The 25,930-nt window shown below is 32.3% G+C and overlaps 3 protein-coding genes across 6 annotated transcripts; 1 reads left to right on the top strand and 2 right to left on the bottom strand.

Moving 5' to 3' along the window:
• Positions 1-8,321: 8,321 nt before the first annotated feature.
• LOC105644526 (Serine/Threonine-kinase) lies at positions 8,322-12,781 on the bottom strand. Of its 3 annotated transcripts, none has more exons than XM_089718823.1 (10): positions 12,647-12,781; positions 12,448-12,521; positions 12,213-12,293; positions 11,604-11,696; positions 11,230-11,349; positions 10,592-10,663; positions 10,226-10,340; positions 10,040-10,142; positions 9,591-9,628; positions 8,946-9,048 (listed from the first exon to the last, which is right to left on the bottom strand). In XM_089718823.1, the coding sequence occupies exons 1-8, from the start codon at positions 12,750-12,752 to the stop codon at positions 10,123-10,125; spliced, it is 681 nt and encodes a 226-aa protein (XP_089574949.1). In that variant the 5' UTR covers positions 12,753-12,781; the 3' UTR covers positions 8,946-9,048; positions 9,591-9,628; positions 10,040-10,122. The 3 variants fall into 3 exon arrangements, with proteins under 3 accessions (XP_012085301.1, XP_089574949.1, XP_089574948.1); XM_089718822.1 differs by having other exon boundaries at positions 8,988-9,048; positions 9,591-9,668; XM_012229911.4 differs by lacking the exons at positions 10,040-10,142; positions 10,226-10,340 and adding an exon at positions 8,322-8,710 and having other exon boundaries at positions 8,798-9,048; positions 9,591-9,668.
• A 161-nt stretch (positions 12,782-12,942) lies between these two features.
• Positions 12,943-18,693, top strand: LOC105644525 (putative lysine-specific demethylase JMJ16). Of its 2 annotated transcripts, none has more exons than XM_012229908.4 (9): positions 12,943-13,100; positions 14,106-14,416; positions 15,062-15,133; positions 15,246-15,323; positions 15,511-16,038; positions 16,116-16,337; positions 16,536-16,697; positions 16,970-17,338; positions 17,547-18,693. In XM_012229908.4, the coding sequence occupies exons 2-9, from the start codon at positions 14,120-14,122 to the stop codon at positions 18,171-18,173; spliced, it is 2,355 nt and encodes a 784-aa protein (XP_012085298.1). In that variant the 5' UTR covers positions 12,943-13,100; positions 14,106-14,119; the 3' UTR covers positions 18,174-18,693. The 2 variants fall into 2 exon arrangements, with proteins under 2 accessions (XP_012085298.1, XP_012085299.1); XM_012229909.4 differs by lacking the exon at positions 12,943-13,100 and adding an exon at positions 13,140-13,277.
• Positions 18,694-19,138: 445 nt separating this feature from the next.
• SETH3 (Sugar isomerase (SIS) family protein) lies at positions 19,139-21,783 on the bottom strand. The gene is made up of 3 exons (XM_012229912.4): positions 21,030-21,783; positions 19,812-20,035; positions 19,139-19,519 (listed from the first exon to the last, which is right to left on the bottom strand). The coding sequence occupies exons 1-3, from the start codon at positions 21,675-21,677 to the stop codon at positions 19,363-19,365; spliced, it is 1,029 nt and encodes a 342-aa protein (XP_012085302.1). The 5' UTR covers positions 21,678-21,783; the 3' UTR covers positions 19,139-19,362.
• Between the last annotated feature and the right edge of the window lie 4,147 nt (positions 21,784-25,930).

Genomic DNA, 25,930 nt, shown 5'->3' with positions numbered 1-25,930 from the left:
AAATGTTTAACGTGCTTAATGTTTTACTTTATTTGAAACATTATATAGCCATAACGAATATAACTAGACATAGATACCTCTTTGTCAAAAAAGCTATAATATATAGGATTTCATTAACTAATTAATTTTAGGACAATAATTATATAATAATCAATAAAGCAGCAAAAAGGGAATTTTAAAACAGTAAATCAAATTGAAAGTTGATTAGGAATAACATGGCACTCTCAGTGGATACATTATTAATCAGATAGAAACACTGAAAATATTAATAAACTTTATGTCTTTTTCAAATTATATAAACAAAAAAATAAAAACAAAAATTTAAAAAAAATTCAATAATTAATTTTGTAAAATGAAAACCACATCAAAAGATTCGGTTGATAACTTGGAAACATGGGAAATTGTTTACTACAAGTACAAGCATCCTTGATCAAGCAAGCAGGCCTCTTACTGATTGAAGCATAAAAAAGAAACTAATTGATTAAAATTAACAAAATCTAAATTTATTTAAAAAAGAGCTAAAACCCAGTATTTTGAATCAGAGTTTCTTGCAGTCTTTGAAATCAAGAACAAGAACCCTAATTTACACTGTAGATATGCATGTCGGCTAAGGGCCTATATATCCATTACACGTACATATTATTATAAACAGACACCGATTTGATTAGATGTGATTTGATGAATAGATTATGTATAATTGTAGAAGTGATAGCTGGCATAATATAAGAAGAAGAGGTTAGCTTGCAAAGAATATTGCAGAGAAGAGGAAAACGTGCGTTTGGAGTTTGATTGAAGCAAATTCCAATTCTTAATTTCTATTTCCATACAAAGCCAGTGTCTAGACAGACATGCCTCTGCATTATATGTGTTGCGCCGCAATTTTTGGTTATTAGCTAATTGTAAGAGCCAACAGAGAAGAACTGTGAAGAAATAAATAATTGAATTGAGGTTCTTGATTTTTTTAAAAATAGAATGATTGAAATGTTTTTTACAGTTTTAAAACCAGACAAGTTCTGAAATTTTAAACCTGGAGTCGCTGCTGTTCAAAGCGTTTTTAGTTGAATATTAGCCTGACCTAAATGATAAGTTTTGATTAGGTATACGTATAATATCTGTTTAATCTTTGAAGGAAAGAAAATGAATGCATAAATATCACATGAGGGAATTTGTATATGTTTAGGCAAAATAATTAAAGACCCACATCTTGTTCTTGTCAATCGATGATAGATAGAGAGCACACACAGTCACAGCTTGTTACGTGGATACAGATTTCTCCATCCATTAATTAGTCCAAGATTTAATTTTTATATATTATATATAAAAAACCATAGCTGGCTTTTTTCTTTTTCTATGAAAGCTATCTTTCAACTGATCATCTATTCTCTTCTCTGTTCCTGTTCTTTTCGCTTTCTATTTTGTCATTTGGAACTGGGACCAGCCTATACTTAGGCTTAGCCAAGAATGGGTTTTCAATCGAGTTTCAATCTGGATCAAATCGATTAGAACCGAACACGATGAACCCGGAAAAGGATAAAAAGTTCAAGAAGCCAAAATTGAGATTATTGGACGTCTATGTTAGAAATCAATCTCAGTTTGCAACTATTCCTGAAATGAACAAGGGGAAGCTAGTATATGTGTTGCAGAGGGTAGGCAATTCGAACCCTGACCTGTTGCATTTTAAGGCACACCATAAAAATTTTTTGGAATCCAGCCGCAGAAACTGAGTATATCAAGTTGCTTTCGCGAGGCTCATTCAAGACTTACGCACAGGATTCAGCCAATTATCTTCATCATGAGATATCATTCAGAAATAAAAATCCGCGTTATTCATCATTTTGCCTCCTCTTATTTTATTTTGATTTTTTGATTTGCAGACTTTTCTCCACGTAGAGTTTGGAAATAATGTTTTAATAAAGTCTTTCCAATAGTAACATCTCGTAGTTTCAAATTCTTGATCTTACAGATAAAGTTCGCTTGAATATCTAATCTACTAACGGCTTATCTAACGAGAATATATTGATTTCCTTTCAAAATAATTTGAAGCCAACACTAGAACTAACTAGAATTAGATCTAATTTCAGTTTGATTTGAAACCATGAATATAGTTATATATAATTAATCTTTTAAAAAAAAGTAACTTAATTAGCCAATTAATTATATACAACTCATATTATTTTTTCCTATAAAAATATAATTCTCCTTTTTAACTTATTTTGAACTATCAATAAATTGAACCGTTTAAAGTTGCTATCAAAATAATACACTAGTATTCGTGATCTTCAAGTAAAAATTAAATGATTTTTTTTTTATTTTTTTATTTTTTACTTTTAGTAGTCTATTTAGCCAATTAGCTTAAGTAATTGCCGACCGTCAGCTCAGGTCGAACAGGAACTTATTGTAATTAAGAAAGTAAGCTAAAGAAAATGGTTAATTAACAGAATTAAATCATTAAAGAAATGAATTCGTACATTATTATATGTTAGAATGAGGTAGACAAATAATTAATTTTTTTTTATCATTTAATATTATTTACATGTTATGAAATAAAAGAAACGCGTGTCAATTATTGTTTTGTTGCAAACAAATATTGACAAAGAGTCGTGGGGGAAAATATTTCTATCTATGTATATCAAAATTATCAATCACAAGTCTTATTCTATACCAATCTAAGATTCTATGGGAAGGGCCTACCTTGTTCTCTACATAATTAATAGTAATTAAGATTTAATTAAAAAGGCATTCAGCAGGGAGAGATGGCAAAATCTGGGTCTTAAGTGTTATGATTGGATTATTGATTTGGCTAATGGGGACCCACATGTTCTAATCCAAAACCAAATTATTAGTACGAACCCTTTTTTTGTTACACGGTACGTGTGGTGGGTAGCATCAACTGCCGTCTCCAGGGAGAGAAACTCAATTGCCTATTAATAATAGGGACTCATCGATCTCTGTCAGCTCGGGTGGTTTAATTGTTCTTCTCACGTAATATTTAATGTTTGGAGTTTGAATTCTCTTAATTATAATAGATTTTATCAATTTAGTGAGTCATATAGATTATCAATCCATTGAGCCTCCTTATGATTAAAAAAAATACGGACTTATCAATAGGAAATATATGTATTTATACTTCATGATATAAATAAGAAATTAATACCCACAGTGTTATTAGTTGTGTTATATATGTGATGGCATCTTAGAATAAGAATTACTTCATTTATATATAATATTAATTGACATAAATGAAAATTTTGTTCCGAAGGATATATATTTAGAACGCAATCATTTGTTGGTAGAAATTTGATTATAATAATAATACTAACATAATTTATTCATATTGTGTTTATAAATTTCATTTATAATTTTAAACTTTTTGGAAATAGATTCTTTCTATTTATTTATTTCGTACTCTAATATTCTTAGAGTGCAAGAATCTTTTATACTAGATAATAGAAATTTGGTTATTAAACAAGTAGCCTTTTGATTGTATATATGTTAGAAGTTTTTTCAGATTCTATGTTACCATATATATATATATATATATATATAATTTAAAAAATAAAATAATGAATTTTAGTGTAGATGTGAGAATTTTTTATATTTTTATAAAAAATTATGTTAAAAAATAATGAATGCAATAAAGTATATATATATATACAATATATTTGAATTTAAAGGTTTATTAAAATTATACGCGAAAGCATAGTTTAATGGTAAGTACATATAAAACCTGGTAATAGATTCAAACCCGAATCTTTCTTAAATAATAATAATAATAAAAAGAAAGGAGTTGCACTACTGTTAGTTTTACTATTGAAATGTAAGACTAATTTGGGAATGAGTATGTACACTCACATGCATGCTGCCTATGATAATAATAAAGGTTGGGCTTGTTGTTATGCATTTGTTACTTTGCAAAGGAATACTTAAATAATTTAAATAAAGAACTTGACACCCAATTGATTAATTGGTATCCAGGATATCGAATTTATATTCTTTAGGTTTTAGTGAACCGTAATGTAATGAAATTAAATGCATTTTAAATATAAATACACTAAAATATATATTTAATTATATTATATATTCATTTTATTATATATTTCATTTATTGGATCATGAAGAAAAAGTCTTAAGATAATTAATTTTGAAATTTTGGCAGATTAACAATTCATCCTCTTTTGGAAATTGAAAATTTCGAGGAATTATTAAGCTTAATCACCAAAAAGCTTGACCTTTTGGTTTTCATTGTTTTTTTTTTTTTTTATATATTTGGCCAATAATTTTAATTTTGTCAATGAGTACCTATTATTTATTTTTAATTGTCAATTCTGACTTCCATTCAGAGTTTAATTTGGTGTGATCAAGTAATGCAGTTCCAAGAACGTAGAAGCCTACTTGGTAGACCTCGGGTTGCTCACAATGTAAATTACTCGTAAAAGTCCATTAAGAGTGTTTAAGTGTATAACCATATCAAATTATTTCAAGTTTGAGGTGACATATAAATGAAATTATCTCAACAATATAATATTTTAATTTAGAGATGATAAAAGCAAGGACGAACGGTAACAAATGGTCATGCGAATAGATGTGAACTCACGTAACCAACTAACGGCTGAATAAGTAATAAACTTACATACTCCGATTGGAGGCTGTAAATGACAATAAAAAATAAATTTGAAGTAGTAATTGACAAAATAAAAAATATTGGTTAAATTTGCCAAAAACATCAAAAGGTGATTTAGCCAATTATTAATATACAATTTAGGATTTTTAAGTATACAAAAAGAAAAATAAGAACAAAAATTATAGTTAAACTAACTTTTTTTTTTTCAAATTGTAAAAAAAAAAAAAAAAAAAAAAAAAAAAAAAAAAAAAAACATTTGGGTTTACAATTTTGGAACCTGGAATATAATAAATGTATAACTATATATTTATAGTGATGAATCTGCAATCCTCAGGTGGCAACAGTATGTGGAATCACATGCAAGGAATAACAATTAATCAATTATAATGAATTTAAAGCTTTGTTTTTGTAACAGAATCCAAAAGCATTCAGTCGAAAACGGTTGAGGTTGGCTGAATGCGGCAAAGGGTTCTGTATTTCTTTTAATATACGTAAATATAAAAAGTTTTCATACTAAATAATTTTTTTTTTTAAAAAAATCACATGTCAAGCTCAAAGTCTCAAGTTGTTCCTGAAATTATTTTAGTGTCACTAATAAATAATTCATCACCAAGAAATTCCATGAGAAAACTTTCTGAGGTTATAAGGGTTTTTAATTTTCTGTGTAGATAAATATTCAAAAAAAAAAAATATTCAATCCATCATTCTATAATTTTATCCTTCTTTTGTTCTGATAAATTCACCGATTAATTCCTGAAATTTAATTCTTCCGCTCAAAAAGTATTGTTTTAGAAATTAAATATTCTGTAATTTTTAAAAAATTGCTGCGGAACACAATTTTAAAATATAAATATAATAGCCAACAAGTAGAACAAATGAAATATCTGCATCAAGGTTATGTTAGGACATTAACATGTGTTATGAGGTTATTGATGGACCTATTATTTGCCAAAAGTGTGTCCCCATCGCTATGCCCCAGCTTGTTCACTGATATGTCATTCTGCTTAACTTTAATGCCAAACATATCAAGCTCTGGCTGTAGCTATACCTAGTTTTTAAACTCCGATTGGACAAATATAGGATGTTCAGCTCAAAGATAAAGCTCATAATGCATAAAAAAAAAAAAAAAAAAAAAAATCATTTGCTTATAAAAGGAGATCACATGGCAGATATACAAAGGCTGCCCTCTTTTTGTAATCTTGCTATTAACTTTTATTAATTAATAACTAAGTCCAATTAATGACTTGCAAATATCCATCAATGATTATAGAAAGAGAGAATTAGATTATTTATTTATTAAATTTCCATGCAAAAATACTTAAAAATACTAATAACACAGTCCTTAACATACAAGAAATATAATAGAAAATAGAGAAAAAAAAAATATAAGTCACTGACATAGCTATGTCTATCATTGAATAATATATTGTTTTCTAAGTAGAAAACAGAAATTTACTTGTATAACAAATTCTACTAATTAAATAATAAAGCTCTGAGGTTAGCAGATAATAACACAGATACGGGATTTAATTTGCAATTCTTTTTCAAATTATATAAAATTAAAGAACACTTAATATAATATTATTGGAAGATTATGTGATATTTTATGATGTAAAGGGTGTTGATTGCTTTTTTAAAATCTAATCTTTGTATAATCATTCAAGGAAAGGAGGGACACAAGTCCTGTCATCCCAGTTGAATGGCATATTCTCTTTTCTTTTCTGTTTCTTTAATATCACTTCCACAGATTCATTCCTCCTCTCTATTTCTTTTTCTTTTTTATGTATAACTTTCTATATTTTTAGAACTATATTATGTAATTTTCCTTGAGTTAAATCTGCAATTTCTTTAGTTTTCTTTTTAAATATTTGTTTAGTAGGAATGAATTGAAGGTGCAAACTTCCAAAATTTTTTATAATTTAATCTTCTATGTTTGTTAGAAGATTTGCTAGAATAGTTACTTATTATTATAAAAAGAAAACTATCCGTTACGTGGTTTTGTTAAGTCACAGCTTTTCACGTGATGTTTAGTATTTTGATTTGATCAAAATATAATTTTTAAAATTTACAATATTCAGTGACGTGATGTTTATACCAGTGTTTAGAGTTAGAAGAAACATACTCCATGTACCATTTATTAAATACATTAACTATGGCTTACCTTAATGACTTAAAATCTTCACTAAAATATAGTTTATTTATTTATTTTGATTTTGTCCTACGTAACGGTCAATTTTGGGATCTACCGTAGAAAGGTAAACTTTTTTATTAACATTGCACGAATAACATAAAGATATTTGAGTCTTCATATTAAGTGGAAGAATGGTGACCAGAAGAAAGAGCTTATGTCAATGGAATCGAGACATCCCTGTGGTGATAACGTTACAGCACAGCACAGCACAAGAAACAGCCCAGCTGAAATGATAATCCTAATTTAAATTATTTTAAAATTTTGAGAAAAATATAGAAACTTCTTTTATAATTTGTTTTCTATTATCCAATTGGGTTCTATAAATAATTCTTTTTTAATGTAAAATATCTTTAAAAGATAATTATTGAAATAAAATAACACTTCAGTTTATGTTAACTAGATTTGATTTTAGTTTAGAGTCCATTTTTATATTGTATTTAATATTAAAATAGATGTGAATTTTTCTTCCAAATAAAAAACTAACATAATATTTAATTTTTTTTTTAATTTCAAAAAAAAATCTTATTTATTTCAAATATTAATATATCCAATGACCTCTTAAATTACTTGAATGTAAGCTTTTATATAATTAGTTAGATTAACAATTTACAATTGAAGAGAAGAGAAAAGATAATTGTGACTTCATTTTATTTGGATTTTAATTAAATTATACTCTTTATAGAATATTCTAAATTCACACTCAATTAATGTTTCTGTTTTCTTTTTCGAATTAATGAATCTATGCTGATAAAAAGGACCAAATGAGTTTAACAACTTCAAGAAAACTTATATGTATTATGTAACTCAAAAATCACATTTCCAAATATTTCCAATCAAACCCAAAGGTGAAGTTAAAGGCTACTCATCTTTATTCCCTATTACTATATTTGCTATCATTGTGTGAATTCCTTAAGCTAAGAAATTGACCATCTATGCAACAATTAATCATAAAGCTTTGCTAAATTGCACAAGTTTGTGTCTGAAACAATTTGTGCACATTTACAATTATATCCTTAGTGTAACATCAACAATATCTAAACTGTTAAAAAGTTTTTTAAGGGTATTATAGTCTTTTCGCTCATGTTGGACCCGACGCAAATTGTGTGAAAACTGAGACAAATTAGAAACTATATATGAGACTATGTTTGGTAAATCATAATATGTGGAGAAATAGTGATGTAAGAAGCAAATCCAAGCTAAAAATATACATCTTCAGGGACCTATAGTTTAGTCTTTCAAATATTATAAACCAAGATGGCAAGTTGACAACTACATGCAAAAAGTTAACTGACTAACATAGGAAAATTTTGCTTCTCTACGATAAACTATAGATCCTATAAGCCTAGCTTCCTTAAACATGTAATATATCTTCGTCAATGATTTAAATGGATAAATTATCATAGTTTAGCTATGTTGAGAGAGATCCAGCATCTACATCTTCCAATACTGTTCATTCCCTCCATGTGAAAAAGACTCTAGATCAACCATTATGAGAGGGGCTCAACTTCATCCTGGGCTAACAGTATATAAAAATAACAAAGTAGATGAAAATGTACATTTGAGACCATATGTTTTCTAACCAAAAGAAAGAAAAAAAATTGACAGTAGATTATGGCAGCTCTTACAACTTTCATAACAATGAGATAAAAATGATTACTCGCCGCTGGAGAATCAAATTGTTAAATCAGATGATTAGCAGACTTCACGCAACCCACATTATTACAAGAATAGTAGAAGATTACCATTAAAATAACTTACAGTGATTCAATAAATGATCAAAAAGTCATGCTACAGATAACACAAGGCTGGAAATAGAGACCGATAGAGTAGAGATCCACACCATCTTGCACATGTTTATGTCAACGCTTGTGAATGCATACTTCATTCTCGCAGCTATCCTGAGTCACACTCCTATTCATGTTAATGATGGATGATAAAATGATAAAGCATTTAAAGCGAAGAATTCAAAGATGAGATTACTAAACCTGCTGCTGGTGATTGACAAAACTTATATGGATCCACTTGAGGTTGGATTTCATGAGTTCTAATCTTTTGAAACCCGAACAATTAAGCCAGTTGGTGTATTGACAGTTTTGAGGTGACCCGAACCAATCAGGTCACGGAGGTGAAATCTAATATCAAGGGTTGACAGTCGAAGACGCTTCTTCTCTAGATTGGCCAACATCATTTCTTTGTATCTCCTGCGATTTAAAAGGGATAGGAGCTCCTTTCTACCCTGTGAATGAAGAGCTCAAAAATAATTTCTAATTCTGAAGATGATTCAAAATGTAGATGTTTTCTCGCAAGACAAAAACATTCCAAACAAACTACTCATACTCATTTCGATTCTTGTCTCAACTAAGCAAATACACAAAACCCAAAGTAGTCAATGAAACAAATTCTAGAATTTTAATCTCAGAGTAGGCTTATGTATTAAATCCCCCAGATTGCATTTCAAAATTTGGAAATTTGGGTAGATTTGTCAATGTGAATGGAAATTTGTTCAATTATGAACACCTAATATAAGGTGCGATTCAGTTCTACCACATAGATCAGTTGAAATATGCTTTTTCTTCTCCCTTATTTGCAAGAGCAATTTTTTTGTGTAATTCCAACTCAAAGCTAAATTTCATATACTTTGCATTTCAAGTTCTTTATCAAAACAAAACCTTGTACAATTTCTGGTTAGATGACTTCAAATAAAATAAAGATATAATTACTGGAACAAAAATTAAAAATCCAGGAAACTTTAGAAGATTAAATAAAGCATTTCTGTACCTGAGAAAGGCCCTTGAGTACTGAACCAATATTTGGAACTGCAAACCAGTACATGTTTGGGTCAATCAGCTGGCGAGTCTAAAAGGTAAGCCAAAGTGTTAGATTGAAAGGGAATTTGGGAGTTGTTAGGAACTTTGTCAAAAAACATATCCAAAAATATATGGATAACAGTGGATTTCATAAAGAATATTACTTGTAATAAAAAAGTTACAAAGAAAAGAAAGAAAGAGCATTCAATTTTACTCAATTCAGAGCACAACAATGACAAGTATAATACTTGTGGAGTTCCCCTTATGGACGTCGCAAGTTAGCATGTGGAAAGCAAGTTTGAAATATTTGAAAAGAACATTTGGTAAGCCATATTATAATTTGATGTGATGTAATGTACTGTAGACAAATTGATTTTTAGTGTATAGAATCTAATTATAGTTTACAAAACGAAGCCTTACTTCATTAGAACCCTCCGACAAAGCAACGAATTCCACTTTAGATATATCATCAACTACAGCACCTAACAAGTCATTGCGGCCACCTATGTCTGAGAGCCCTGACCTGGAATCCCAGGGAAAACATCATCACAAATCTACAGAAGCCTTTCCCAAAGTAAGGATAAGCTATAAACAGTAATTCATTACTAGCATATTTGAGCCCTGAATTGTGCAGGTACACTTGATCCATTCTTAGAGGAAAATTAGAAGTACGCAAAGAATCCATTGTGTAGTAGAATCCAGTAGGAAGAAGTAAAATTATCTGAATGAAAATTAAGTACAAATTTTGTTACTCCACATAAACCAAGCAGCCAACTAGTAGCATAACTATGAGCTCATTTACTTGGAAACCTCAGCTTCTACAACACCAAGGTTAACTTGGTTTTGCTCATTGACATGTAGCATAAAAGTATTTTCACAGTAATCCTAAATAATACTCACAAATCAGCATAGCATTCATCCATTCAATCAGGCACCAAAAGAAATTATAAGAAAATTTTGAAATTTGCTTACAAGGAGGCCAGCATTGATCAAAAGGGAGATTTGTTCATCCTTCAACTTGCCACCATGCGATAAGAGTCCACACTGCAATACAGAGTAATCAGTTGGGATAAAAGTAAGTGTTCCATCAAAGATGATAGAAGTTATGAAAATCCATGCCCCACACATAATGTAAAACAATCATAATGATCTGTAAGATAGTTGAAAATCAGGGCCTTCTTGTATTAAATTGGGTTCAGTAGACTTGGGTGTAATGTCAGACACTCTGCATAAACTGCTCTGCAATGTTGTTCCAAATGTTGGACATATTTTGGTCATCAACCTTCTTATATTGGGTTCAACTGACTTGTGCTTATGAATTACCATAACAAAGATGCACAACATAACTTGCAAATTTTATGCTATCTTTATACGTCTGCTTGAAGGATTTTATTTGAGTTTCATTGTTAGAAAAGAAAGACAAGCCATTCTTCATTGCTATGCATGGATGAATATGTGCACAAACACAGGTAATGAACAACTGAAGCACCATCTACACCATTAAAGTTGGCCACTATATTTTACACCCCTCTTGTTGTATTTTGAACCTAAAATACACATGAATGATAGCAAATGAACAGCACAAGCAGATTGGTGCTCATAACACTTACAAGCTCTTGATGGTCGATACTAGGTTCCAGCTTGACATCAATAACATGAGTTCTAAACCACTCAAAAACTTCAAGACCACTTTGCTTCTTCTCTTTCATTCTTTTCACAACACGTTCTATCTGCACATAGAATGTGCACAGTAGAAATTAAGTCAGCATAATGGCCGAATCTTAAAAATATTGTATTGCATGATGAATTGATCATGCTGGAGACAGACACACAGACTAACAATACTCAACACACACACCCGTTCAACTGCAAAACAGAAAATTTTACCAGGCTAACCAATGAATACTTGCAAAGACAAATTACAATGCATGTGTGCAAGGTATACTTCCAGATCATGTGGAAACCAATAATAAAATTGACCAACCTGGCTCATGTAGTCATCCAAAAACATTATGGCATGATCATCTTGTCCGGTGTTCAATTTGAAAACACGCAACAGTTTCTCTCTCCTCAGAGACTACACAACCAATTAAAGTTACTAAAATAAATCATAATCCACAAAATTAAATCGAAACACAAAGTAAAGGTACTCGAGAATAAGTCAAGTTAAGCACATGATTATTAGGATGCAATGAACAATATGAAAATTGCAGGAAAGAGGCTTAGGTGAATGAAAGCATAGAAAGGCATGTCAAACCTCATTGAAATAAGCCCAGAGTTTGTGAATGAGCTCTATGTATCAAATTTGACGTGTGGAAATTGAAAATGTTTATGACTGTCACATAAAAAATGCCCTCTCTCTCTCACATTTGCGGCAGCTTGGCCTCCTAAACACGACCAACCACCAAAAAAGGGGCAAAACAGCAAAAGAAGAATTTTTTTTTTTTTTTTTCGATCTTAGCAAAAGAAGATTTTAGTTTATGAAATAACAGACTTATCTCAATTTTTCGTTCTAGCAATTGATACATAAAAAACATAAAATTAATCATCACTTAATCCAAACTAATATTGACTCGTATACAAGGAACCATACCTCTAATTCTCTATCTACTTGAGTTCTGTCCTTCACACAGCTATACAATTGTGAACGCAAAATAAAGGGTTGAATTGAGACCTGAAATCACATCAAACAAAGTAGAGACTGTGAATTAAAATCGCACAAAATCTTCAAACTTTATCACAAGATCAATTCCCAATCAGCCAAAAAAAAAAAAAAAGGCTCAAAAAGCGATAATAATAGAATTGAGATAGAGAGAGCGCAATAAAACCTTGTCAATGTGGGGAAATTGAGCTCGTATTATCCGCAGCGCTACCAACGTATCACTAAATGTGAGACTTTCCTCTTTATTTGAGACCCCAACCAAAAGAGAGAGAAAAAAAATTATAACTAGAACAGAAATTGAAAGCATTTTGTTTTGGATTAAAGAGAGAGAATGAAAGCAATTGAGATATGAAAAGTTAATTTACCGAGCGATGGAGTTGGATCAGTATCGCTAGTTTCAGTTCCAATCACTTCTTCTTCTTCTTCGCGAAGGCGTTTTCTACCTTTTGATGATTCTGAAATCTGGTTCATGTTTTTGTTTATATTGTTTGAGGTACTGAGAATCCCTAAATTTTAAATCGGTGCCGTTAGTATCTCAACGGATTCTTCGTTCGCGCTCAGGCCTTCTCCCTCTTTTTCACTTGCAGCTTGCGAATAGTCAAACGACTTGCCGGGGAGGGGGTGAAATTATTCCTACGTTGACATGGGACAGACGACATCCCTTTTCGTGCACCCTGAGGGCATAATGGTAATTTAGAAAAGTGAGAAAGGTCAAGACTTCATAGACGAACGAAGGCGAAGCAACGCAAAATACTTGTTTAACATCACCTGTGTAATATAGCATCTGGTATCATCATTGCTCGCAATCTCTCCTCTTGGGTACGTTTCTGTTTTTCCTTTTCTTCTTTCTTCTTCTTTTTCTATAATCTTGAATTTTTTTTAACATGGTGTTCGTTGCTGATTACATTGAAAAAAATTTCAATGGTGATTACTGGGTTGAAGGGGTTGTAGTGAGTGAGTAAAAAGCTTGCAGGTCATCTTCAGCATCTAATTGGAGTAAACATTTATTCTTTGGCTGATATTTTACATGGGCATTTCTTTTCCCTCGTACTGTTTTGATATATTTTCTGAAGTTACTTTCTCAATTTCTTGTTTTATATGTTTGTTTATTTATGGTGACTGAAAAATACCAGACTGATACAATGTTCGGATCTTTTTAAGTCTAACTATGCTAGAAGGATATTTTTAATCAATTGTAATTTGCTGGTAAGTGGTGTGATGCCTTTAGTGTTAGTAAGAAATCATTTACTGATGGATTAGTGAACCCGAATGTTTCTTAATGACATTATCTTGTTTTTTGATTTTAGCAGAACCCTTGAAAATAGAATTTCGTTACTTCCCCCCTGTAACACCTTACATGGAAATTGAATTGTTCCAACTTCTGATTAGTCCTTTCTCTTGCAAGTGCTCTAACTCTTTTGAGAAATATATAGAAACAGAAGAAAAATAATTAGGATTTTCATGTTTCTTCAACCACTACCATGTAAGCTATGGATCAGAATAGATTTGGAATTATACCAGGGTTTACTAGTGATGATTCATGCTTAATATTTTGGGCAAGTTGAAATAGCCTTTTTGTTTAATTCATTTCATGCCTATTTTGACACACTTCATTTTATGGTTTTGCTTCTTTTATTTGTTGTTGCACATGAACATTTATGGGATTTACATTTATGGAATTTCCTTTGAGCAATTGATGGAATATTGGTGCAGGCGATTAAAGTACTTTTCTGGAACATAGAGTTATTTGGTTAAAATATGCTTTAGTGCCTTTCATAGCAATATAAAGTTTGCATCTGATATCATTGTCTACTTTCTTGCTAGGCTTAAGAGTTCTGATGGGGATAAAGCGCAAAAGAACTGGTCAAAAAAATGAAATTGCAGACAAACTTTCAGCCCCACCTGGTTTTGTGTCTCTGACATCCTTTAAGTTGAAGAAAATAGAAAGTAATGAACCAACCAGCCATTCCATGGCCTCTGGAAGTACGTCCAAAGAAAATCCAGTCCAGATGGATTCAATATATGACGGAATTGATGTTGCATCATTGAAGAGATCTTTTTGGCATCGACCATGGATGCTTGACGATCAGAACAATCAAAAACAGGAGGAATCTGATTCTGAACAAGTTTTCATGGTTGTATATCCTTCCCTTCTTTTCCTCTCCTTTTTTGGTTTTATGTTACTGTGTTATTAACTTGATGAACAGTGCAGGAGTTATTGGGACATTAAGCATGCATTATATGGAACTGTTTATATGTTGTTAGTCATGGAGTAGTGGGGGATAAGCTGAGTGCTGATGGTGTCGATGAGTAAAAGATTGTAACTGCATAAAATGATGAAATAGTGGGCAGGCTCTCTTGTAATGGCTTTTAGGGGGTGAGGAGCGGAGTACATGTGTACTGCTATATTTCTGTCTTATGGTCTAGTAAGCACATTAATTACCTCTTGTTGACTGATGCATACGCCCCCCCCCCCCCCCCCCCCAAAAAAAAAAAAAAAAAAAAAAAAGAAACGCCGGTTGTATATGTTGATATATTTCTATAAGAAAAAATATTCACATTGGCATTTGTGCTAATTCTACGTAAAATCACTATTTCATGGTACCTCTTGATAGAAGTTTTCTCTCAATCTATGTGAATAAAGGGAAGCATTTTGCAATGGTCAAAATACATGTAGAAATACAAACAACATGAATTGGACTAAAGATTTTTCACTTTCCTTTTCTTCCCCTTTTTGGTTATTAAAATAATTATTTTATGACATTGAATTCTTTGCGCAGGATTTTCCTCCAAGAAAATGCCTCCCGAAAGGGGTTGTCCATGGATGCCCAGATTGTAGTAATTGTTTGAAGGTCAATATTCATCATTAATGTATTATTTTCTACTAAATTTTAACAGTAAAATGTTTCTGTCCCAAGCATCAATTTTCATGCTTGGTGATAATTTATTGAAGCTTTGGAACAGGTAATGGCTAGGTGGCGTCCAGAAGATGCAAGAAAAGATATCCTTGAAGAGGTTCCTGTTTTCCACCCAACCAAAGAGGTCTTGCTCTTCCAACTGTAATAAATAATAACTGGTTCAGCTTTCATTCATATATTCTTAACCTCCTTAGAGCCCACACATGTGGGGGTGCTTCATGCACTAGGTCGCCTTTTATCTATGTCTGTCTTGAAGTGGTTTAGCTGGAAGAAATCTCAATTTCTGAAGGAGCGTGAACTTTTGACTGCAGGAATTTAGAGACACATTAAAGTATATTGCAAGTATACATCACCAAGTAGAGCCATATGGAATTTGTCGTATCATTCCTCCCCCTTCATGGAACCCTCCCTGCCTTATTAAGGAGAAAAAAGTTTGGGAAACAACTCCTTTTGTTACACATACTCAACGGGTAGATGGGTTTCAAAATCAGTATATACAGGGAAAATTGGCTAGAATTTGTGAGAATGGAGGCTGTAAGAGGAAAAGCAGCTTCAAGATAGATTTGGACCACAGAGTTGGTGATGGATGCACCATTGATCCTGATGGAACTGGATGCTCCCATGTTGAGGGCTTTGAATCTGCAACTGGTCCGGAATTTACTCTTGAGGCTTTCAAAGCATATGCAGATGATTTCAAGAGCCAATATTTTTCTGTCAGAAGTAAGGTTGTGGGTTCAGATGTGCACCCCACTGTGCATCAAGAGAAATGGGAACCATCATTGGATATTATTGAGGGTGAATATAGACGAATAGTTGAGAACCCTACTGAAGAAATTGAGGTAGCACATCAAATTTAACTGTATTTTCTTCTATTTTCTTGCATAGCATGTATTATCATTCTGGTGTGCTGTTTTAGGTGCTTTGTGGAGCAGACCTGGACACTGGAGTTTCTGGCAGTGGATTTCCTACTAAATCCAGCTTCTCAATATCCGATTGCCATGAATATTTGAAATCCGGCTGGAACTTAAACAATACACCTAGGCTTCCGGGCTCTCTTCTTTCTTTTGAAAGCTATAAAGTTTCTGGTTGTCTAGTGCCAAGACTAAATATTGGAATGTGCTTCTCATCATTTGGTTGGGTAAGAGAAAATTTTTTGTTGCCGGAGAATAAGTTGGTTTGTTATGATTATTTTACCACATATTTGTTTGGAACTGGAAATACTTTCTAATCTACAATGAATTGTCAATAATGGCTGCACTTGTCTATATTATGAAAATAGCAGCCCCCTCTATTATTGGCATTTTTTTATTCATTTAGCTAATCTTTTGAAGAACAGAATGTTGAAGAGCACCACTTATACTTGCTTTGTTACATGCATTTTGGTGCCCCTAAAATATGGTATGGCATCCCTGGGAGATATGGTATCAAGTTTGAGGCTGTTATGAAGAAAGACCTTCCAGATATTTTAGTGGAACAGCCCAAATTGCAGGACAGGCTGGTGAGTTATGGTAACCTTCTATATTTTGAGTGCATAATGCAATGACTCTGTCTAATAAGCTGTACAGTATGCACAAATGTCTCTTCAGCTTATTTTTTCACTGTATTTTTAACTTGTAATTTCTTGACTCATGCCCTTTACTATGATGAAATTTATTTTTAGTTTTGGCTTGTCACTTCTTAGGTTCGTTCCTGTGACTTTTTCTGATGTTTGGCATGTGAAAATGTTTCAGATGAAAATAAATTTTGTTTCTTTTTTTTCCCATGATACAGGCCACTAAACTATCTTCATGTGCATTGAAAGACTCAGGCATACCTGTTTATCGTTGCATTCAGCATCCTGGGGAGTTTGTTCTTGTCCTTCCAGGAGCATATTATTCAGGAGTTGATTCTGGCTTTAATTGTGCTGAATCAGTAAATGTTGCTCCAATTGACTGGTTACCATATGGACAGAATGCTGTAGAACTGTACTGTGGATGGGGGAAAAAGACATTAATTTCCCATGATAAGATATTGTTGGGTGCAGCAAGTGAAGCTGTAAGGGCATGTTGGGAAATTTCACTGTTGAGGAAGAACAATTTAGATAATTTAAGATGGAAAGATGCTTGTGGAAAAGATGGTATCTTAGCAAAATCGCTTAAGGTAAGTTAAGCCCCAACATTGATTTTCTCAATTTTTGACGACTGTTGAAATGGTTTTTTCTTTGACACTTGACTCCTTCTTCTTCATGTCTGTCCCCTTTTTACAGTTGTCTTGTATTTTGTATTTTGAATTTGACATACAATACCCTTTCTAAAATGTGGCTATAGCAACAGGCTTGATCTCTTCTTAATTTGGTCCATTTGTGCAGTCACGTGTGAAGTTCGAACACAGTAGAAGGGAATACCTTTGCTACTCTTTACAGTCACAGAAGATGGACAAAAACTTTGATGCTTCAAGCAAAAGGGAATGCAGTATATGTTTCTACGATTTACATCTGTCTGCAGTATGGTGTCCGTGTTCTGCTGATAGATATTCATGTCTTAAGCATTCAAAGCAACTATGCTCCTGTGCTTGGAGCGAAAAGATCTTTCTATTTCGTTATGAAATGAGCGAGTTAAATACTCTTGTTGAAGCCGTGGAAGGAAAACTAAGCGCGGTCTACAAATGGGCTAAAGAGGTTCTTAAACTATCTCTATTCTACTCCATCTCTGAAGATAGTGCACAACCACTGAGGCCTACAGGCAATCTGGTGCCTCATGTAAAAGAATCAGGAGCAGGAGAGCACACATCCCAACGTGCAACAACAAACAGGGATACTGTTTCAATCATCAGGGAAGAAATGAGGGCACGGCTGCTCCATGCAAGATCCTCGAATGTACAAAAGCCAAAGCAGAACATAACAGCATCTACATTTGTTTCAACTGCTGCTGCTGTTGATAATGATTCTTTATTACTATCAACATCAGAAAGTACAAGCTCAAGTTCATCGGAGTAAAGGACATCATATATTTGCAAGAAGCCATCAAATTCATCAGAGTGAAGGAGATCAGATATATGCAAATTTTGTGGCTTCGTGTAAAACATTCCTGCTTGCCATCCTGAAGCAGAATTCATGTTGCACCAGTATCCATGTGGTACCTTTAGTACATACAACTTGGCAACTTGCTTGCAGTTCCAGTCAGGAAGGGGATTTTATTAGGCAAAGAAATGAAAGTTTTCCTCTTGGCGTGCAAAGTCGAGAAAATGTTACTAAGTCTGCTTAATGGTTTATTAACAACCATCTGCAGCGTTATCCATCATAGCAGTCTCGATTTATTAATGACGAAATGATCTTCAGGTGATAGAAAAGCTGACTTGTTGTTGTATGCTTTTTCCTTCTGTTTTCTCTTTGTTCTTTTTGCATTCCTTTTATCCAAGAACTTAGGCATTAACGATGGATTATGTTGGATTAAGTATATTATAAAATATATTGCTTAGGACTTAAGGTGCATGATAAAGACTTCCCATTTTTTTTATTTTCTTTCTCTTCTGCTAATTCCCACTTCTCTTTTCTTTTTTTAAACTGTTAAGTGTTTTTTTTTTTTTCTGTGGACTGTTGTGTTTCATTTGATCCTCACATTTCCTGCAGCCAAACATAGCATTCAAGTCTTGCTTGATTTAGCTGTAAAAATCGTTTTAAAAAAAAAATTTTAATAGCTTACTAATCAAATAATTTCATATTAATTCAATTTATTTTTATGTTAGAAAGTCAAACAATACTTCATAATTAGATTATTAATATACATTTGTTAAGTCCCTTCTGTCAAAGAAAGCAGTTTTATTTATTGTTGTAGTAAATTATATATTTCATTCTCAAAGAAAAACATTATGTATTTATTACCAATAAATAAACATAACGAAATAAAAAAGAAAAGAAAACATACATTACCCCTGCTATATGACAGAAAGATGCTAAATATCTAAACATAAATCACTGGATGGTTCTACATTACCACATGAAATAAACATCCTCTATACAGAATACATCGAACCCACATTCGATTTACATATAATGGTGCAATAGGACTGCAAAAGATCCCCTGCCAGGGATAAATTCAAGTTCTAATATCTGGAAAGAATCGCCCTAAAAAAAATTGGAATGCTAACATGATAAAAAATTATAATGATAGCACTTATTTAATGAATCAAAGACCAGCTGAAACTAATCCATGCAAGGTAACAATGCCAATCAAGATATTTTGCTGATTGATCACAGGCAAAAATTGCACAGGGGATGGTGGTGATTCCATCTTTTTCATCGCTTCCACCGCCATTGCATCTGGACCGATTGTTCTTGGGTTCCTGAAACAGCACATAGATTAAATCCTATTACAATTTGCCATAATTAGCAGAGAAATATAGAAACAACAAACTTGTGGTCATAAAAGCATTTAGTAAAGCATGCTACAAAAACAGAGCAACACTAATCATTTCTTGGGTTACAGGCTTGTAGCATTAGCATCTGACTTTGCTTGCCAAGCACCTTTTATCTTGAAAATTACTTGTAAGCAAGCCAGATCTAGGATGAATAAGTTCCAAAAATAATATTCTATAGACAAAATAACCATATATATCTACATTTTCTTTATTTTACCTGTTGCACATTTCCCCCACTGTGAGCTTAAAGATGCCTTCCCCACTAGCCTTGAGAGTACGCCTAAGATCACCATCTGTAAATGTTCCAATCAAGTGATACTCTTCATTAATAACAAGCAGACAGCCACAACCTTTACTTGTTAGCTCAACTAGCTGGTCCATTATCAAATCTCCTTCCCTGCAGACCGGAAGCTCATCTTGCTTCTTCATAACATCTTTTACCTACATGCATACCATTAACCGACAAATTGAGATTCCCTGAGCTCTATTGTTCCATACCACTGGGAATTGTCATCAATAGCATAGCTATAACTAGTTCAAAAATGATGTGGCAAACAAAGAATAAAAGGATGTGAAAACTTCTTTTATGGGTCTATTTGGATAGATTATCGTTATAAATGAATGCAATTTGTGTTTTTAAATGTGAAATCATCAAAAACAACATGATACCTAATCCAAATATCTCAATATGATTAGTTATTCAATAGACTGTAATAGAATTTTAGGGAAAATCTTTTAGTGAAGCAACATATTGGCCTGCACATGGAAAGTGAAATATTGAAGAAGTATCATGGGAAATAATGCATAAACAGGAAACGATATGACTAACTTTAACTTCTCCATTAAACTACAAATATCTCAATCACAAGAAAGCTCGATGGTAACTAGAAATATACCTTGCTAAAATTTCAAGGAACGGCAAAAAAAGTCTTCAGATGAAGAAAATGATTTCTATGCTTCACAATTGTTTTCATTTCATTCTATTTAATGAAGTTGCATTTGCCATCAGAACAAAAGATAGGGGAGATTATTCCATAATAGCATAAAAGAATTCAATTACCGCAACACCGAAAGAATACAACAATATAATGCCGCCAATTTTTACAAATTGCAACCCAACTACCAACCAAATGCAATTGTAAATATACCAAATGTCTACTAATCCAGTCCAATCAAGAATAATTGTACCTTTATCTCCAACAATAATATGAAATTAGCAATATTGAATCCTTTAATATTCCCAAAATTATAAAACCATTTCAGTAATTCTGCACTTGCATTGTCAAATCTGAGCCTACAATTTAACTAATATAAACCAATTTCAATATTTAAGAACAAGTATAACATAATCTAACACAATTAACAGATCAGACACAAAGGCGCACACTTTAATAGAAATCAAGATCTATGAATATCCAATCAAACAAATAATTACCTTAAAAATCAAGCTCTTCCCAATCCTTCCAGCAGGATGATTAGCCGCATACTGATCCTTAGTCAAATTCCTAGCTCCCATAAGAGCAATCGCCACGGTATCCCCAAAAACCATCTGAATAGCCGTAGAAGTAACCGGAGCCAAATCAAACGGACACAATTCCCTCTCCAACGGCAAATGGACATTCATATTACAAACAGCAGCAATCGCATTACCTTCCACAGACGTCACGGACACAAGATAAGCGCCTTTAGCCTTGGCACAAGGAACAAGACGCAACAGCTCCTCAGTGTTCCCAGATTTGCTGAACAGCACGAGAATGTCACGTGACGTGAGGATTCCGATATCGCCATGTAGAGCATCGACGGGAGAGAGGAATCCAGCGCGAATGCCGAGAGAAATAAGGGTCTGAGAAATCTTATTGGCGACGAAACCAGACTTGCCGACACCGGAGAAGAAGATAGTGCCGCGAGAATTGAGGAGTAGTTGAGCGAATGACAAGGTTTGAGAGAGATCAAGGTTTTGAAAGAAGTAATTGAGGTGGTTTTGTTGAGATTTGAAGAGACTGAGAAGGGTGGTTTGGTCAATTTGCTGCTGTTGCGGTTCGTGCTCGCAAATCGGAAACGAGGGAAGGTCAAGCGATCCCATTGGAGGAGATCTGAGACGCAGGAAAGGAGAAAGGAGAGAGAGAGAAAGAGAAGGATAAAATGGAGATCTGGTTTTGTTTTTGAGTTTGGACAGTTAACGCGGGAGCTGTGTGTGTGATCGTTTTGCAGCCGTTAATCCTATTTCGCGGTAAAATAAAATAAAAAATAACTAGTTGTGTCGGTGGACGTGATTTAGCGGCGTTACTGATTTTAAGGTATGTTTGTTTGTGTCTGTTGCTATAAATTACAACAAATATCAAGACGGAGAAATTGCTAAAAGAAAACAAGATTTTAAACAGTACTTCTACTGAAAAATTGTTTTTATTGTTGGAATATAATTTTTTGAAATTTACATGTTTAGATTCGATTTATTAACTCATCCATAAATTAAATTAATAAAAAATATTTTTTTATTAAAATGACGGTATTTCTAATTATATATTAGAAACAGAAAAATATAATATAAACAATTTTTAAAAATTCTTATTTCGATTTCACATCTTTAGAGTCTGAAATGCATGATTTAGATATCAGAATTAAAGTGAATTCATATGCAATCAATTATAATTTCGTTTTAATTTTAGATGATGCTATGCTAAGTTTATAGAGTCTAATGTTTTTTATTTATGTAATTAGCTGTATTGCATTTCCATTTCCCTTTACTAACTCTAATATTTATTTTAATTTATTGAAAATTAAATATATTGAAATAATATTATAATTTACACCCACGAAATAGTTTGCATATTGTTAATTAAATTGAAATGATAGAAGTTAAAAATCAATGCTTTCTTGATCAACTTCATTTTTCTAGTCAATTGTCAACTTTTTTTTTTTTTCTTGTAGATATATTTACTTCAACATTTTCTATTTGTAATAATATATGCATATGGAAAATGTTGAAGCAAATAAACCAAGTTTAGTAATTTTGATGTCATCCTTCAGAAAAAGGAGAGAAAAAAAAAAAAAAAAAAAAAACAAAAGAATATATAGTTAATTGGGCAGTTGGGCTGGGCAATCTTCCTTAGCATACTAAGCCATGGATGGGCCAATTCACGAGCTACTCGGAAAGACTCTCTTCCTTTTGCCCATTAAAAGCAAGTCCAAGCAGGCCCAAACCAAATGGTAAGGATAATCCAGGCCCAATTTCTGGCATTTTTTTATATTTTCTGGTCAAGCTCCATGAGTTGAAGTTCTCTATATCAAACAAGAAAACAGTATTGACATGAAATTAAATGAGATGAGCACTTTAACTCTCGGTGGACCGATCGGTGTAAGCAGAACTTAGTTCTAGTGTGTGAAAACACTTGAATAATTACTAAAGACCGATGACACAAGAGGTATGGGAGGAAACTTCATTACAATCCCTCCCTAAAAACACAAAACAAGTTCCAAGAACTTGAAATTTTAAAATCACAAACCAAATGCACATGAAAAGGATGAAACAGATTATCATACCCAAGAACTACGGAGTTTAGTAGCTATCATTTTCTTGGAAAATGAATTTTCCTAGAAAACAAAGACAGGACAAACAAAAAAAAGAAAAACTCATCTACTGGGGTCCATAACCCTCTTATATAGATGAGAAGTCATTATCGTCTTATTATTACGTAAGTCTCTAAGGCATCTCTCTCTCTCTCTCCATTATCTTGACCAGAGACCAGAGACCAGACCCCAAAAATAACGGTACAAAGAAACCCTTAACTGTTTCTCTGACTCTGAATATCAAAGTTTCCTATAATATAAATTAAATTAAATAATTTATTTATCTTATCCACCATATCTATGTGTAGCCATAGCCACAGTAAGTAGTACGTACGTCACTGTTTGAATCTTTGTTACGTGAAAGATAAAATAAAAGTTAGAAAAACCAAAAAACTCAAAAATCCCATTATCGGTCTGATCTTGGGGGACCAGACATATACTTGCTTCTACTTTCTTTGCAGAAAATCCGGTGATGATTCAGTTTCACTTGTTTACTGTTTGTATTTCTATTGTTTTTCACCTTTGCAAGCTCGTACTGTGCAATTACGCAGTAAAAACTAGGTTACTTGCTCTAGCTACCTATACCATTTATCTTTGTGAGAATTATAAGTCCTTTATATTTATGATCACTATTTGTCACAGTAATTATTGTTATCATTATGATCTTGGAATATTTTTTTTTTCTCTCTTTTGTTGTTTGTTTCTTTGACTTGGAAGTTATAGGAAGGCTAATGTTCGAATTGCAAGGTTTTGATTTTTTTTTTTTTTTTTTCTGGGATTTTCCAGGTTACTTTATTTATCCTTTTCTTTTTAGTAGCCACAAATATCTCCATTCAGCTGGATTAAAAGTAAATCTTGCTCGAGCTGGTCGGCTCACTAATGGGTAAGTGATTTCAACGAGTATTTTCTTTAACATAAGGATCAAATCGCAGACCTTATTTAACGAAAAGAGTGTTGAACCACTGATTTTTGCTGGTCTGATTTGAACCAAAATGAATAGGGAGAGAGATGCAGAAGAGTATCTGAATTATAGTACTTGTTGAGAAAGAGATATAAGAGAAGAACAAGTACGTACTCCAGCCTAGTAACTTGTTGAAAATGGCAGGCCTCCATCTACATCAACTTAACGAATCAATATAAACATTATAAGCTTATTGGGCAATCTGTCAACATAACAATTAGGCAAGAAGGGAGGTCCCCTCCCATAAACCAAACAAAAAAAACAAACACTCACAAAATACAAGATTGTCGGTTAATGCATCTCATAGTATCATTGCAGAAAATAATTGCGCTTCACGTTCCTAAAGAAAGCAAGAAAACCACTCAAGATCACAGAATCAAGTCGTACAATCAGCATCTTGAGAGGGCTTTTAAATATAGCCTGTCTTCAGTCCGAAAGGAAGCACACCCTGGTGAAAAAAAAAAAAAAAAAAAAAAAGAAAAGAAAAAACCGATCCCACTATATTATGTTTTTATTACTTAAAAGGAAAATCTTTTCTTTCAAATTCTGAAAATTTATAAGATTTAGATTGATAAATTCAATAATTAATATCAACCAAATTAATTATATAACTGCAGTATTACCCATATGCATGGAAGGTTATTTATTTTTGAACTATTCATATACAGTATGAATAGTTTCATTTGTACCATTTTATTCTGACTCCTTTTGTCCTCTACCATAATAATATAAACTTTATTATTATTAAATTTAGGTATGTGTATATATATGATGGGCCATAAACATTGTTCATTTAACATCTGCAATTATATTAGAAAGTGAAAGAAAAACTAATTAATTTGTAATCTCTTAGATGCTAAATTTGGGGAAGAGGATGATCTTGTTGATCAATGGAAATTTAATTATCTTTTATAATAAATGATTAATTGATATTGACAATGATAGATGGAACGAACGTTTGCCTTGTCTGACAAGTAAACATAGCTATAGAAAGAAAGAAAGAAATGCACTTTGAGAAGCATATTCAACTTTAGCACAAAATTAAAGGAGTTTGATGTGATATTATGAAAAGAAAAATGAATAAGATGATACCATGACAGGATACGAGAATATATATATATATATATATTTGATTTATAAAAAAAATTTTGAAAATTTTATAAATATCAGTATAAATTCTATTATTAGTATAAACCAGTTAAGTTTGAATCTGTCGTACTCGATTTGAAATTTGATAAAATTAAAAATTTTAAATTTAAACTCAATTTAAAATATAAATTTAATTTAAAAACTTATATATATATATATATAAAAAGTTGAATAAAACTCGACTCGATTCAAGCTAAATTTTTCTAATTTTTTTCTAATCGAATTCCACCGATTCGCGAGCTGCGTTAGCTCATTTACATTCCTATGCTCTACTTCCATACAATCCAAAAGAGCCACAAAACAATACAAATATTATACAGAGAAGAAAATTGCAAATGGTGTGGGACCCATCCAGAATCTCATTAACTGTTACAAAAATACACTGCATCCAATTTGACAAGACGGATCGTTTCTTACAATCAAGTTTTTCTTTTCCTTTTTAGTTTTAATTTATTGTTTTCTTATACAAATTAAACTAATTAATTTCGTATGCAAACAAAATAATTTTTTTCTTAAAAGAAAAACAATTCCTTTTTATTCCAAGTCGAGGAGTTTCCGTACAGTAAGGTCTAATCCAACCGCTAAAAGTGGAAGTAAATGGGACCCATAACACCTCAAACGTCTAAGATTTTGACTGAGGGGGACCCACTTTTCATATT

Source organism: Jatropha curcas, chromosome 3 (assembly GCF_041381405.1).
Source record: "Jatropha curcas cultivar XTBG-Jc1 chromosome 3, XTBG_Jcur_1.0, whole genome shotgun sequence".
NCBI lineage: Eukaryota > Viridiplantae > Streptophyta > Magnoliopsida > Malpighiales > Euphorbiaceae > Jatropha > Jatropha curcas.
The sequence above is the reverse complement of the archived record's forward strand: the minus strand, read 5'-3'. Positions and strand labels throughout refer to the sequence as shown.